The sequence below is a fragment of the Ascaphus truei genome, chromosome 15, assembly GCF_040206685.1.
Source record: "Ascaphus truei isolate aAscTru1 chromosome 15, aAscTru1.hap1, whole genome shotgun sequence".
Classification (NCBI taxonomy): domain Eukaryota; kingdom Metazoa; phylum Chordata; class Amphibia; order Anura; family Ascaphidae; genus Ascaphus; species Ascaphus truei.
This window is the reverse complement of record NC_134497.1, coordinates 19,929,178-19,940,728: the sequence shown is the minus strand read 5'-3', so window position 1 is coordinate 19,940,728 and position 11,551 is coordinate 19,929,178. Positions and strand designations below refer to the sequence as shown.

The 11,551-nt window shown below is 47.7% G+C and overlaps 1 protein-coding gene across 1 annotated transcript in view; it reads right to left on the bottom strand.

Annotated features, from left to right (window-relative positions):
* AHCY (adenosylhomocysteinase) overlaps positions 1–11,206 on the bottom strand; it is a 16,154-nt gene extending 4,948 nt beyond the window's left edge. Inside the window, exons 1-7 of the mRNA XM_075571209.1 lie at positions 11,049–11,206; positions 8,010–8,200; positions 7,644–7,719; positions 6,745–6,897; positions 2,591–2,703; positions 2,063–2,270; positions 474–561 (exon numbers count right to left, since the gene is read on the bottom strand). Of these exons, the coding sequence (XP_075427324.1) occupies positions 474–561; positions 2,063–2,270; positions 2,591–2,703; positions 6,745–6,897; positions 7,644–7,719; positions 8,010–8,200; positions 11,049–11,076 (857 nt within the window). The 5' untranslated portion in view covers positions 11,077–11,206. The remainder of the gene's footprint in view (positions 1–473; positions 562–2,062; positions 2,271–2,590; positions 2,704–6,744; positions 6,898–7,643; positions 7,720–8,009; positions 8,201–11,048) is intronic.
* Positions 11,207–11,551: the final 345 nt, after the last annotated feature.

Here is an 11,551-nt window from a genome sequence, read left to right as displayed (position 1 = left end):
AAACGTAACCATAGCACATGCAAATATTTGGCCATTTTGGCTTCTTGGGGAATGAAGAATGGTCTGCTCATTGTTGTCTCTTAACAATTTGGGGGTGAGGCGGGTGTTATACACAACCTTTAGTCCCCCCTGTTAAAGCCAATAAAGATGGAGGAGGGGGCTTTGCCTGTGCAAACTCCTGCTCAGCACATCGTGAGATCACACAGAAGAAATGAAACCCCCTCCCAGGTCTCAGCTCACTATGTTTACAAACGGACTTTGTGTCAGTCACCCCCATTTACCCCTTGAATAGGCCACAGCCATTGCTTGGTTTGGGGGTCTCTAAGGGACGCAGCAATTCAATGTTTTAGACGAAATGAGGGGTCCTGCGCCTCATACCAAGCACCAGCGCAGTGGTCCCAGTTTAATCCCATTGGGGCCTAGTGTTTCTCTGCCCCCAACCCCCCCCCCACCCCCCATATCTCTGTCCTTACCTCCCCTCCACGATATCCGAACATCCTGTAGTGGTGACGAAAATGTTCCCTTCTTTGCAGGCTTCCTCCATGGTGGTGACCTCGTAACCTGGGGGCAAAAAGGGTCACAAGGAGAGTGTTTATACCAGTGTCAGCGAAGTCGAACACTCCGACGCGCCATGTGTTATCCGCCCTCGCGGGACCACTACACGTCCTTGATCACGCCCACTGCGACGTGCCGTGTGTAAACGGCCCTCACGGGACATTTAAACATGGCCACGCAAAGCTTGTTTTGGGACATTGCCATTTAAAGATGGCGGAGCGCGCGTGGCGAGATGCCCTGCGTCCAGCCGGTAAGTTATGCCGCCGGCATAGCACTGGTTTGGTCGCGGCAAAATTTCCCATTGCACCGTTTAGTCCCTTAATGTCACGTTAAAACCAACGACGCATCTTCAAAGCACAATAACGGGACGATAAGCCGCGTTCTCTCGTAAAGGGCGTGGCGGTAATTAAACCGTCCGTTAGTGATAATGACGTGCAAACGAGTACGAATATCCACTAAAGCCCGTTAAAGGTTCATGCGAAGACTTAGGCCCCGCCCACGGTAACCACGGCCGCAATAAAAATGGCGCAAGGCAATGAGCGCGGCCATAGACCGGGGTGAGCGAGATGGGGCACGCGAGGAATCAAATAAATTTGATTTTGCCACGCAATAGCAGAGTCACGTGCGCGGTTCAGCCAATGAGGGCTAATTGCTCACACGACGTCGCGGGGACGCCTCCCATCGGGCAGTCCTATAGGCCGTGTATCGCTCCAGCTACAAGTGAGCGGGCCCTTCCACGCAGCCTTAATGTTAGGTTAGTGAGGTCATACCTAAACGGGACGTTACTCACATCCAGACACCGACATATGGTTTTTATAGGGTCTCAATGGGACCGCAGTTGGGCATAGTTTAACATGGCGTTATTTCTATAGTTGAGCTAAACACATTGACGTGGATCAGAGCAACACTAAGACACAGTAGTTACCGTCAACGTTATTGGAAGGTAGCCGTGCTCTGCCACAACAACCTTATGCTAATGAGATGTAGAACGGACGCGGCTTTGCATATAATTAGCTGCGGGGGATACGCGGCAACATCACGCCCGCTCCAGGTAACGTCCCGTCATGCGCCCGGATTTACCGAAGCTTCGTGGCTCGGAGCCCGAGGCCAGATACACGTTACATACAATACGCAGCCTGCCTGGAAACACTGATAAAATTACCCAACTAGCCGTCAGCCTTCAAAACACACACGTATAAATAGCTCTGTACATATTTACACAGTTTTAAGTAGTTTAGCAAGGGGGGGGAGAATAAAGATAGATCCCCAAGCAAATAAAAATGTATTCGGATCCAAAGCTACAATAAAGGATTCAGCTTTATGGATTATTATTTTATAAATCACTGTATATAGTTTCTTGCTGATCGCCAAGACTTGGATACACCATCTCTCTAGACACAAAAGCAGCTATAAGATACGTACACGCGCCCAGCAAAAGTATTTATAAAATGCATGCAAATTGTGCAATTAAAAAGATAAATAACACCCTCCGGCCCCCCAACCTCACCCTCCATGGCAGCCTGCAGAGCATTGATGGGGTCGATCTCCGTGACGATGACGCGGGCTCCGAACGCCCTCAGCGCCTGCGAACAGCCCTTGCCCACGTCCCCATATCCAGCCACCACCGCCACCTTCCCGGCGATCATCACGTCCGTGGCACGCTTTATCCCGTCGATCAGAGACTCTCTGCAGCCGTACAGGTTATCGAACTTACTCTGCGGGGAGACGAGAGAGAGGGAGGGGGGGGAACCATTACCGGCTGGATTCATCATCATCATCATCATCATGTCTCTCCAGTACTTCTCCACGTCTCTCCAACACGATTTTCTGATTCCATTCTCCCATCTTACTTTCGGTCCTCGTCATGGACGTCTCTTGGAATCCAGTTGAGTTCCATCTTTGACCACCAATGGTCATTTCTTTTGGAGACACACAGACACACAGACACACAGACACACAGACACACAGACACACAGACACACAGACACACAGACACACAGACACACAGACACACAGACACACAGACACACTTTACCTTGGTCACCGAGTCATTGACGTTGATAGCTGGCACCTTGAGGGTCCCCTTGGTCATCATCTTGTACAGGTTGTGGACTCCAGTGGTGGTCTCTTCAGAGATGCCTTTAATCCCTGGAGGAAAGGATGAGAAGACAGGGTGAGGGGGGTGGGGACAACAGGGCCACAGAGCTGCCATCACTAAGGGGACATCTCGCAAAGGCAGATGTGGGAAGACAGACCCCACGGGACCAGTTATGGGTCACAGTATCACGCTTTGGGTGGGCGGGAAGAGACAAGCCAATTCGGTCACGAAGCATTCAAAGTTATAGACATGTCCCGTGTCCTCGTCATACCATGATTGGGGACTAAAAAGGGCCATAGCTCCTTTCTGTTTGTGTCACTTTCAAGTGGGAGAGACAGTTTGGATAAAACATGGGTCTCTTGTTGGTGTCATCCAGCGGTAGGAGAGACAGACGGCCGTGGCAGACAGAAGGGACATCCGGGGAAAGGAAAACAAAGAGAAAATCGCACAAACCGCCCGGAGAAGTACAGTTTTAATATAAAAAAAAAAATACATATGGTTTTACACTCACACGGTGTCCATAAATAAAAGCCGTCACACTTAAGGGGGCGTGTGGCGCCTGCTCTGGGGGTCCCGTCAGCTCCTGTAGTATCAGGATCCTTATGTCTGTCTGCTGCTGTGCGTGCAGCCAGTGCCGCTGGTGCAGGGTGCGCAGCTGGTGCAGCCGTGTGCGCAGTCGGTGCGCGCAGCCGGTGCGCGCAGCCAGTGCTGCCGTGTGCGCAGCCAGTGCTGCCGTGTGCGCAGTCAGTGCTGCCGTGTGCGCAGTCAGTGCTGCCGTGTGCGCAGTCAGTGCTGCCGTGTGCGCAGTCAGTGCTGCCGTGTGCGCAGTCAGTGCAGCCGGTGGTGCTGTGTGCGCAGTCAGTGCAGTTGACGCAGGTGCTTCTGTAACATCACCAGCTGTGTGATCGACCTCTGCAGCGTTTTCCAGACAACTAGAGGGACCAGGACTTCAGGAGTTTGGCTACCGCCCAAACCTCAAAATAAACCGCCAACCCTACGAGTTTCGTGATATCAATCACTTCATCAGGGCTTGTGGAATTCATTTTCCTCATTTTATAGTGGAGATGATAAATAGTAGTTTTTTGTTTGCTCACTCCCTTAATTGATTCAATAAATACAGTTATACAATATACAGTTATACAAAATACAATACCAGGTGCATCTTTTTGCTTCAGGGTGTTTTAACCCTGACTTGGTTTCTAAGTGTCCCTACTAAAAGACAAAGTGTCCATAGGAATAGCTAGGAGCTTTTCCAAAGAGATACTCAGTGACAGTGAAAAAAGGCAAACAAAGAAGAAAAAAAAACTACACCGTCTTACTGATCTAACCTGAATCATGTCGGGAAACCTGGTTTTCCAGAGTATAACTAGGTTCATTTTAAGTCTTTACACTTGGAGAATCGAATATCTATAAATATTGGTTTTCTACACGAGACAGTACAAATATCGTTTTTTGTAAATGTGAGAATATTTGGAGGAGGGGGGGGGGGGGGGGGGAAATCGGCTAATATTAGCAAAAAGGATATTTGCAATTTCCCCAATATAAATTTTTAAAAAAACGAACCTCAAACGTTTGCCCATTTTTAGAATGAAAATGAAAACACAAATTTTGACAAACGCGCCGCGCTCTCTAATTACCGACAGACTGCCCGTGGCGGGTAATCTTGCGATGATATTGCAAACTAACCGCACTGACGGTGAACACAGCCGCAGACGGACGTAAGGATCCAGATACTACAGAAGCTAACGGGACCCTCTGTGTGGGCGCCGCACTCCCCCCTTAAAAGTGCGTTTACATATGCAAATAAAAAGCGCAAACATATGTGGTAAGGCGAGTGCCAGTGTAAATAGTGACTGAGAAATTCAAATCGAATGCTGCCAAAACACCTGCGGTCTCCCAGACCCCAACTACGCAGAACTCAACAACAGGTGCCAACAGCACAAAATGAGAAGTAAATTATACCAACAAAGTGAAAATTGTGCGTAACCCAGTGAATAAAATGGATTAAAAAAACACTTAATCACGTGTCCATAGCAGCTCAGTGGAACAGGATCCTCAGAAGTTGATGCTTCTTGAAGAACCTCATGTCGGAAAGAAATGCAAGCGCTATGGTGCATTAATGTGTTCCTCTAATGTACAAACAGAGGGGAAAAGGACAACTCGCAATCTCCCCACTGGTAACAAGCGTCGTGTGACTTCAGGCGCACTCCGACCCTACTTCGGACCCCGCCGCACGCATGGCTTCCCTGCCGTTCGGGTCGCCTGACATCAGCGGGTCGAGTTGCCGGCGAGCTAGTACGGTGGCCTCAGAAGTCCAAAAATCCCAGCGCGTTTCGCCAGTGTGTCGGCTTCTTCTGGGGGTTCTGTGAAGATGGTATGAAGCCGACACACTGGCGAAACGCGTTGGGATTTTTGGAATTCTGCGGACACCATACTAGCTCGCCGGCAACTGGACCCACGGATGTCAGGCGACCCAAAGTGCTGCGAGGGAGAAAAGCAGACCATGGAAGCCGTGAGCGCGCGCACAAGACGGGAAGCGGACGGGTCCGAAGTAGGGTTGGAGTGCGCCCGAAGTCACACGACGCTTGTTACCAGTGGGGAGATTGCGTGTTGTCCTTTTCCCCTCTCTGTGTTTGTACGTTACAGTAAAACGTTAATGCACCATAGCGCTTGCATATGTTTTCTTACCCACATGAGGTTCAAGGAGCATCAACTTCTCAGGATTCTGTTCCGCAGAGCTGCTATTGACGTGATAAAGTGTTTTTTAATCCATTTTATTCACTGGGTTATTCACAATTTTCACTTTGTTGGTATTATTTAATTCTCATTTTGCGCCACCAACACCTATTATAGGCTAAAGCTGTAAAATTCCGGGCATTATTGAAATCCCTGCTCTCTGATTGCTTAAAATTCCGGGCATTATTCATTCAGTAATGCCCGGAATTTTTGGCAGCTTGCCAAGTGTTTATTTCCAGCCAATCAGCTTTTCCCTTTGTCAGAACAGCTCTGAGACAGGGCAGGGGATTGGTCAGGAAGCTGCAGCCAGGCAGTGACTCCTCCCTCTCCCTCCATGAACAGAGCTCAGCGCCGGACACAGTTGGAGTTGTGGAGGGAGTGTGTGTGTGTAGAGCTGCAGTGTGTGGTGCTGTTGTGTTGTATGTGTGTGTAGCAGCAGCAGCAGCGTTTGGATGTGGCTACAGTTTATGTGGTGTGTGGATATAGATAGCTGCAGTGTGAGTATATAGGAGGTGCTTTAATGTATTTACCATTTTATTTTAATAAAAAAAAATAAAAAATACAATTCTATACAACTATACAAAAGTGTCTATTATTTAATGCCCTGGCTGTGTTACCTCGGCTTCGCCTCGGGCCTTCAACTCTTCCAGCCAGGGCATTATTATCCAGTAACGCCCTGTTCCGCGGGGATTATTACTTAAATTGTAGAGTGCCCTTAAAAGTGCGAAGGCTTTTACTTCTGGACACCATGTATTTTTTATTAAAACGTCTCGATGGCGTTTTGTGCGTTCTCCCTTTTCTTTCCCCGTATGCACTGAAGGACGAGCAGAAAACCTCCGCCAGGGAGCAGCACGCGCGCCACAGAGCGGCGGTACTCAAATATTATCTGTAGTGAAAGAATTGGTTCCAAAACTGATCACCATTTGATTATTGATTATTCTATGCGACTTCATTGTATTATCGGCTGGAAAGTCTTGTTATTTATATTTGTTCATTGATGCTCACCGTTTATATTGGATAATTAGTTACCCTCGTATTGTGTATCCGCTTGTCTTATAATCTAATTGAACCCATCACTATAATTGATTTTTTTTTTTAACATTACCTGCAGAAGAGATCTGCGGCCTGCGCGACTCCTTTAGTGGGACAGCGTCACGCGGCACGTTACAAAGCATAAAAACCAGTGCCCACCCGCCCGTCCGAAGGGAATCCCGGGAAAAAACCCTCACATATCTGGACAACGCTGCCCCCTAGTGTCAAATCCTACAACGGTTATTGGAAACGTAGGTAGAATGCTGCACATGGGGTTAACCCCCTCCAGGCCAAACCGCCTGCAAAGGATTCTGGGTGCTCACCCTTCAGCAGCTCGGGGTGCTTGGTGTGGACCAGGTTCGTGAGGTCGCCGCCGTCGTCCAGGATCAAGTTAAGAGGCTTCCCGTCCTTAAAGTAGATGGTCTGTTCGATGCACCAGATGTACTCCTCGTCCGTCTCCCCCTTCCAGGCGAACACTGTGGGCGTAGGGGCAGTTATAGGGCGTCCTGATGCAGTGCCAGCCTGCCACACAAACATGGGCAGTGCCAACCTCCCTCCCCTCTTATGAACATGGCCAGCACTATATGGGCAGGGACAGTGCCAGCCTCCCCTGCTATGAACAGTAATATATGGGCAGGGACAGTGCCAGCCTCCCCTGCTATGAACAGTAATATATGGGCAGTGCCAACCTCCCCTGCTATGAACAGTACTATATGGGCAGGGACAGTGCCAGCCTCCCCTGCTACGAACAGTACTATATGGGCAGACAGTGCCAGCCTCCCATGCTTTGAACAGTAATATATGGGCAGACAGTGCCAGTCTCCCCTCTTATGAACATGGCCAGTACTATATGGGCAGGGACAGTGCCAGCCTCCCCTGCTATGAACATGGCCAGTACTATATGGGCAGGGACAGTGCCAGCCTCCCCTGCTATGAACATGGCCAGTACTATATGGGCAGGGACAGTGCCAGCCTCCCCTGCTATGAACATGGCCAGTACTATATGGGCACAGTGCCAACCTCCCCTGCTATGAACAGTACTATATGCAGCGACAGTGCCAGCCTCCCCTGCTATGAACAGTACTATATGCAGCGACAGTGCCAGCCTACCCCTCTATATAAAAAAGTACGGGTATAGTCTGGCCAGCGCCAGCCTGCCCTTAACCCCTGCCATAGCCAGACAGGGTGGCATCGGCAAGGCGACCCCTCACCCCACACGTACCTGGGACCCCGGTTTTGGCGATTGCCGAGGCCGCGTGATCCTGCGTGGAGAAGATGTTGCAGCTGGACCACTGCACCTGGAAGCAGAGCAAGGGTTAAAGTGGGTGCTGGGTGGGCAGACACTTGGGAAGGACAGCAGCACGGAGACACACACACACTAATGAGGAATCTCTACACACCGCAGCCTCGTATGAGAAACGGTGCCCCCTTTTACAGCGCTGCGGGCACAGCGCGTCTCTGCCCCGCAGAGCTTGCACTCTAATTATGGAGCACACGGGGAGGGACTTCAAAGGCCAGGACACAGATACGGTGTCAGACCCCGATGTCATGTTTACAGGTGATGTCATACACCCCCCCCCCCCCATACCTCGGCCCCGAGCGCAGTGAGCGTCTCTATGAGGACGGCGGTTTGCAGTGTCATGTGCAGGCACCCCGCGACCCGCGCGCCCTTCAGCGGCTTGGACTTGGAGTACATCTCCCTCATCTTCATCAGCCCCGGCATCTCATTCTCGGCGATCTCGATGGCTTTCCGACCCCAGTCGGCCAGGCTGATGTCGGCTGGAGGGAGAGATGGCCATTAGCACTGGGTGCACAGCTATCTCACACACTGCGCACGCACACATTATCTCTCTCTTTTTTTTTTTTTTTAATTATTATTAGAGACCGCAGATGTCTGGCGGCGAAAGCAGATGGAAAAACAAAAAGGTTTATTATTAAATTAAATGCACACAGAAGCAAATTAATTTTATCAGCTCCCCCCGTCTGACTTCAATACATAGCACACTCGCTGGCAGTATCCTGCTCAACATTCGCCTTCAAACCATTTCCCAGAACCCTCTCTGCTTGCCTAACAGGAGCAGCTGTAAACCCCCAAAGCTTGTGTTTACCATGCAAATTGTATAAATACTTCTTATAAAAAAGTGTATAATAGTAATAAAGATATATAGATATATAGAGATATAGAGATATAGAGAGTTAAAAATCTGGGTGAAATATTAGTGTGACTTATAATATTAAATTATAACATTATGATTAAAAACAACCTGTACACATGAGATGGCCAGATTGACATTAAAAATCTGTTGTATTTAAGCGATCTCTGACCGTCTACTTTGGACCTACGAACGACAGACCCTTTAAATATGTCGTTACATCTCCTCCCTAGAAAAAGTTACCACGCTTGCAAACTGCAGTGTCAGTGTTTTCCCAACAGCCATATTTAATATGACCTGGAGAAATAGGTCATCGACATGCCTCCAAAAAAGGAGGGACTGAAGCGAAGGCATTAGGATGAAAATGAAAAAAAATGGAGCAAAAATGTGAATTTAAGGTTTGCAAAAAAGTCACCCGACTAATGGGAGATTTGCAATAAGACTAAAAAAATGTTTATCTCCTACGGCTGGCGAAAGCCGGAAAGTTACATTTAAAAAAAAAAAAGGATATTGTGTATTTTAAGAGCGCGATTGAATTTTGTTCTTTGCACCAGAAAACCAAATATTGACAGAAAGCAGCTCGCATACAAGGTTAGAAAGTTTCCTACAGGCGTTTAAACCCAGAGATCTCACAACGGATATTAATGGGAGTAATTATTATACTGCATGTCACCGAGTCCCAAAATAAGGGGCTTCTTAGGAGTTCTAGAGTAACAAAACATTCGAAAACGCTAAATCACATGTACAAAGTGTGTGTGTACAGATACACACGCACCGTTTTATTTCATTGGTGAAATGTCCAGTAATTGCAATCCTTAGAATATTCCAAAATTCGGGTCACTTTGCGGTCAAAAAGGGCATTCATCTGGCAGCAAGGAGTCAAACCTTCAGGGAACATGGAGAGGGGAGTCTGGGGTTGATTTACAAGGTACAGGTGTGAGGGGAGCGGACAGTTCACAAAAAATTACCAATACTGCTCCGGAGGTCAAATATGATTGATTTGGGGGGTTGGGGCATGTGATGTACTGCACACAAACGCAAGACGTAGATCTAGTATAAGTTTAATATTTTTATCATTAAGTGCACCCAGCTGAAATTGACCCGTTTCGTGAGTGCCGCTGTTTGTTATATAGATATAGCCATTTTTTCACCACATGTATACATTAAACTCATGTGCCCGATTGTATTGTATGTCTTTATTTAGATAGCGCCAAAAGTGTACTCAGCTCTTCACGACCGAGAAATATAATAAAGTAGAGATTTATTTAATAAACCCCCAGTGAATATTTTTTTAGCAATAATATTTATTAAGGGTAAAAAAGTATATTCCTCCCTGCCCTTCGCAGATGCAAGATAAGCTATAAATGCAGTTTATTCTGCTTTAATGCCATGATAGGGCCGGATATGCTCAGCCCCCTCAGGCACCAACCATCTCCCAATACTGACATTATAATCTCATTCTTCTGCCTGGGCCTCTGACAATCTCCTGTTACAACACGTGGAGGCTCAGGGAAGATTACCAGGCGGCGCTGCCTGCTGGGATTTGTAGTCCCACCGGCCATTGCGCCACAGCAGTGCGGCCTCCTTGCGGGACTACAACTCCCAGAAGCCGCCCGGCGTGCTGAGCGGTGTAGAATGAAAACGTGGTGTCAGTGTAAAGTCCAGCAATGGTGCTGCTGCCATGATCAGCCCGTTATATCAGTAACCCTTAGGGCTGCAGTATATCATATACATATATTATAAATGTGCATTTTTATTACAAAGCATTTACACCCCTTCTTTGGGGGTTTAATAATAAATATATAGTATTTTTTTGTGGATCTGACATGTCACATGAGGTTTTATTAATTCAGTTGAAGGATCAGCCAGTGTTTGATCTGTAGCCCAGCTCTGATTGCTTATCCGTATACAACCCTATGGAAACTCCCCTAAGGGGATGAAAGATCCACCCAGATAACAGGGTGGATCCCAATTCCTGTGTGACAAGAAAGCCAGCCCTTCTTAAATATTTCCCTCCATACAGTAGACTTTTCTACCACAAGGATTTTTTTTTTTTTTTAGTTAGGGGACAGCTTTATCCAAATGTGGGATCTCAGACCCTACAGATTGGGACCCCCTCCTTTTATGTGATCCTTCCCTCTAGTTAGGGATCTCCCATAGAATGTATGATCCTCTACCCAGATCCCCCTGATATAAAAACCAAGACTAAGCTTCAGGGCAAATATGAGAGAATGACCCAGATCTTACATTGACTGGATGGACGAGACCCCCCCCCCCCCCCTGTCCCATAAAAATCACCCCAATAAGTCACTACAATTAGCAATGCATGGTTGAATTACCATTGCAGCAGATACAGGATTAATGATGCAGCAATGCATGCATTAAAGGGTTAACACTGCATGCATGGTATTTGGGGTGCATTCAGATACCATCCTCCCCCCACCCCCAAAAAAAGGGGGGTCGCATTTCCTTACCAACTTTGTAAGGCAGCTTGTCAGACATGATGTGGGGCAGGGAGATCACACAGCACAGCCTTCCAGGAGACAGCGAGAGAAAGGGAAGCGTGCTGCCGCGGCCCCTTTAAGAATACCCACTCACTGCACCATGTAGGGGAGGGGGCGGGGCCTTACCCGCCTGACTGCAGCTGACGGCTTCTTCCAGTCAGTCCGAAAAGCCGCAGAGCCAATCAGGGGAGAGAGGGCGGGTGAGGGGCGTGGCCGTCTGGGAATGTGGTCCTCCACCCCCTTAAAGGTGCAAAGGTGGCTTGTATAATAAAGAAATACATACATAATGTTGCTATAATAAATATTAATTAATAACGTGCCTGATAATGCGGATTTAGTATTCTGAGATCTTGCCATAAATAATAATTGAAATAATTAATGTCATGCATTATTAATTGATTGTTATTGTTTTTAATGAATAATAATTCATAATTATTGTGATTATTTTTTTACTATTCATTTTTTTTAAATAA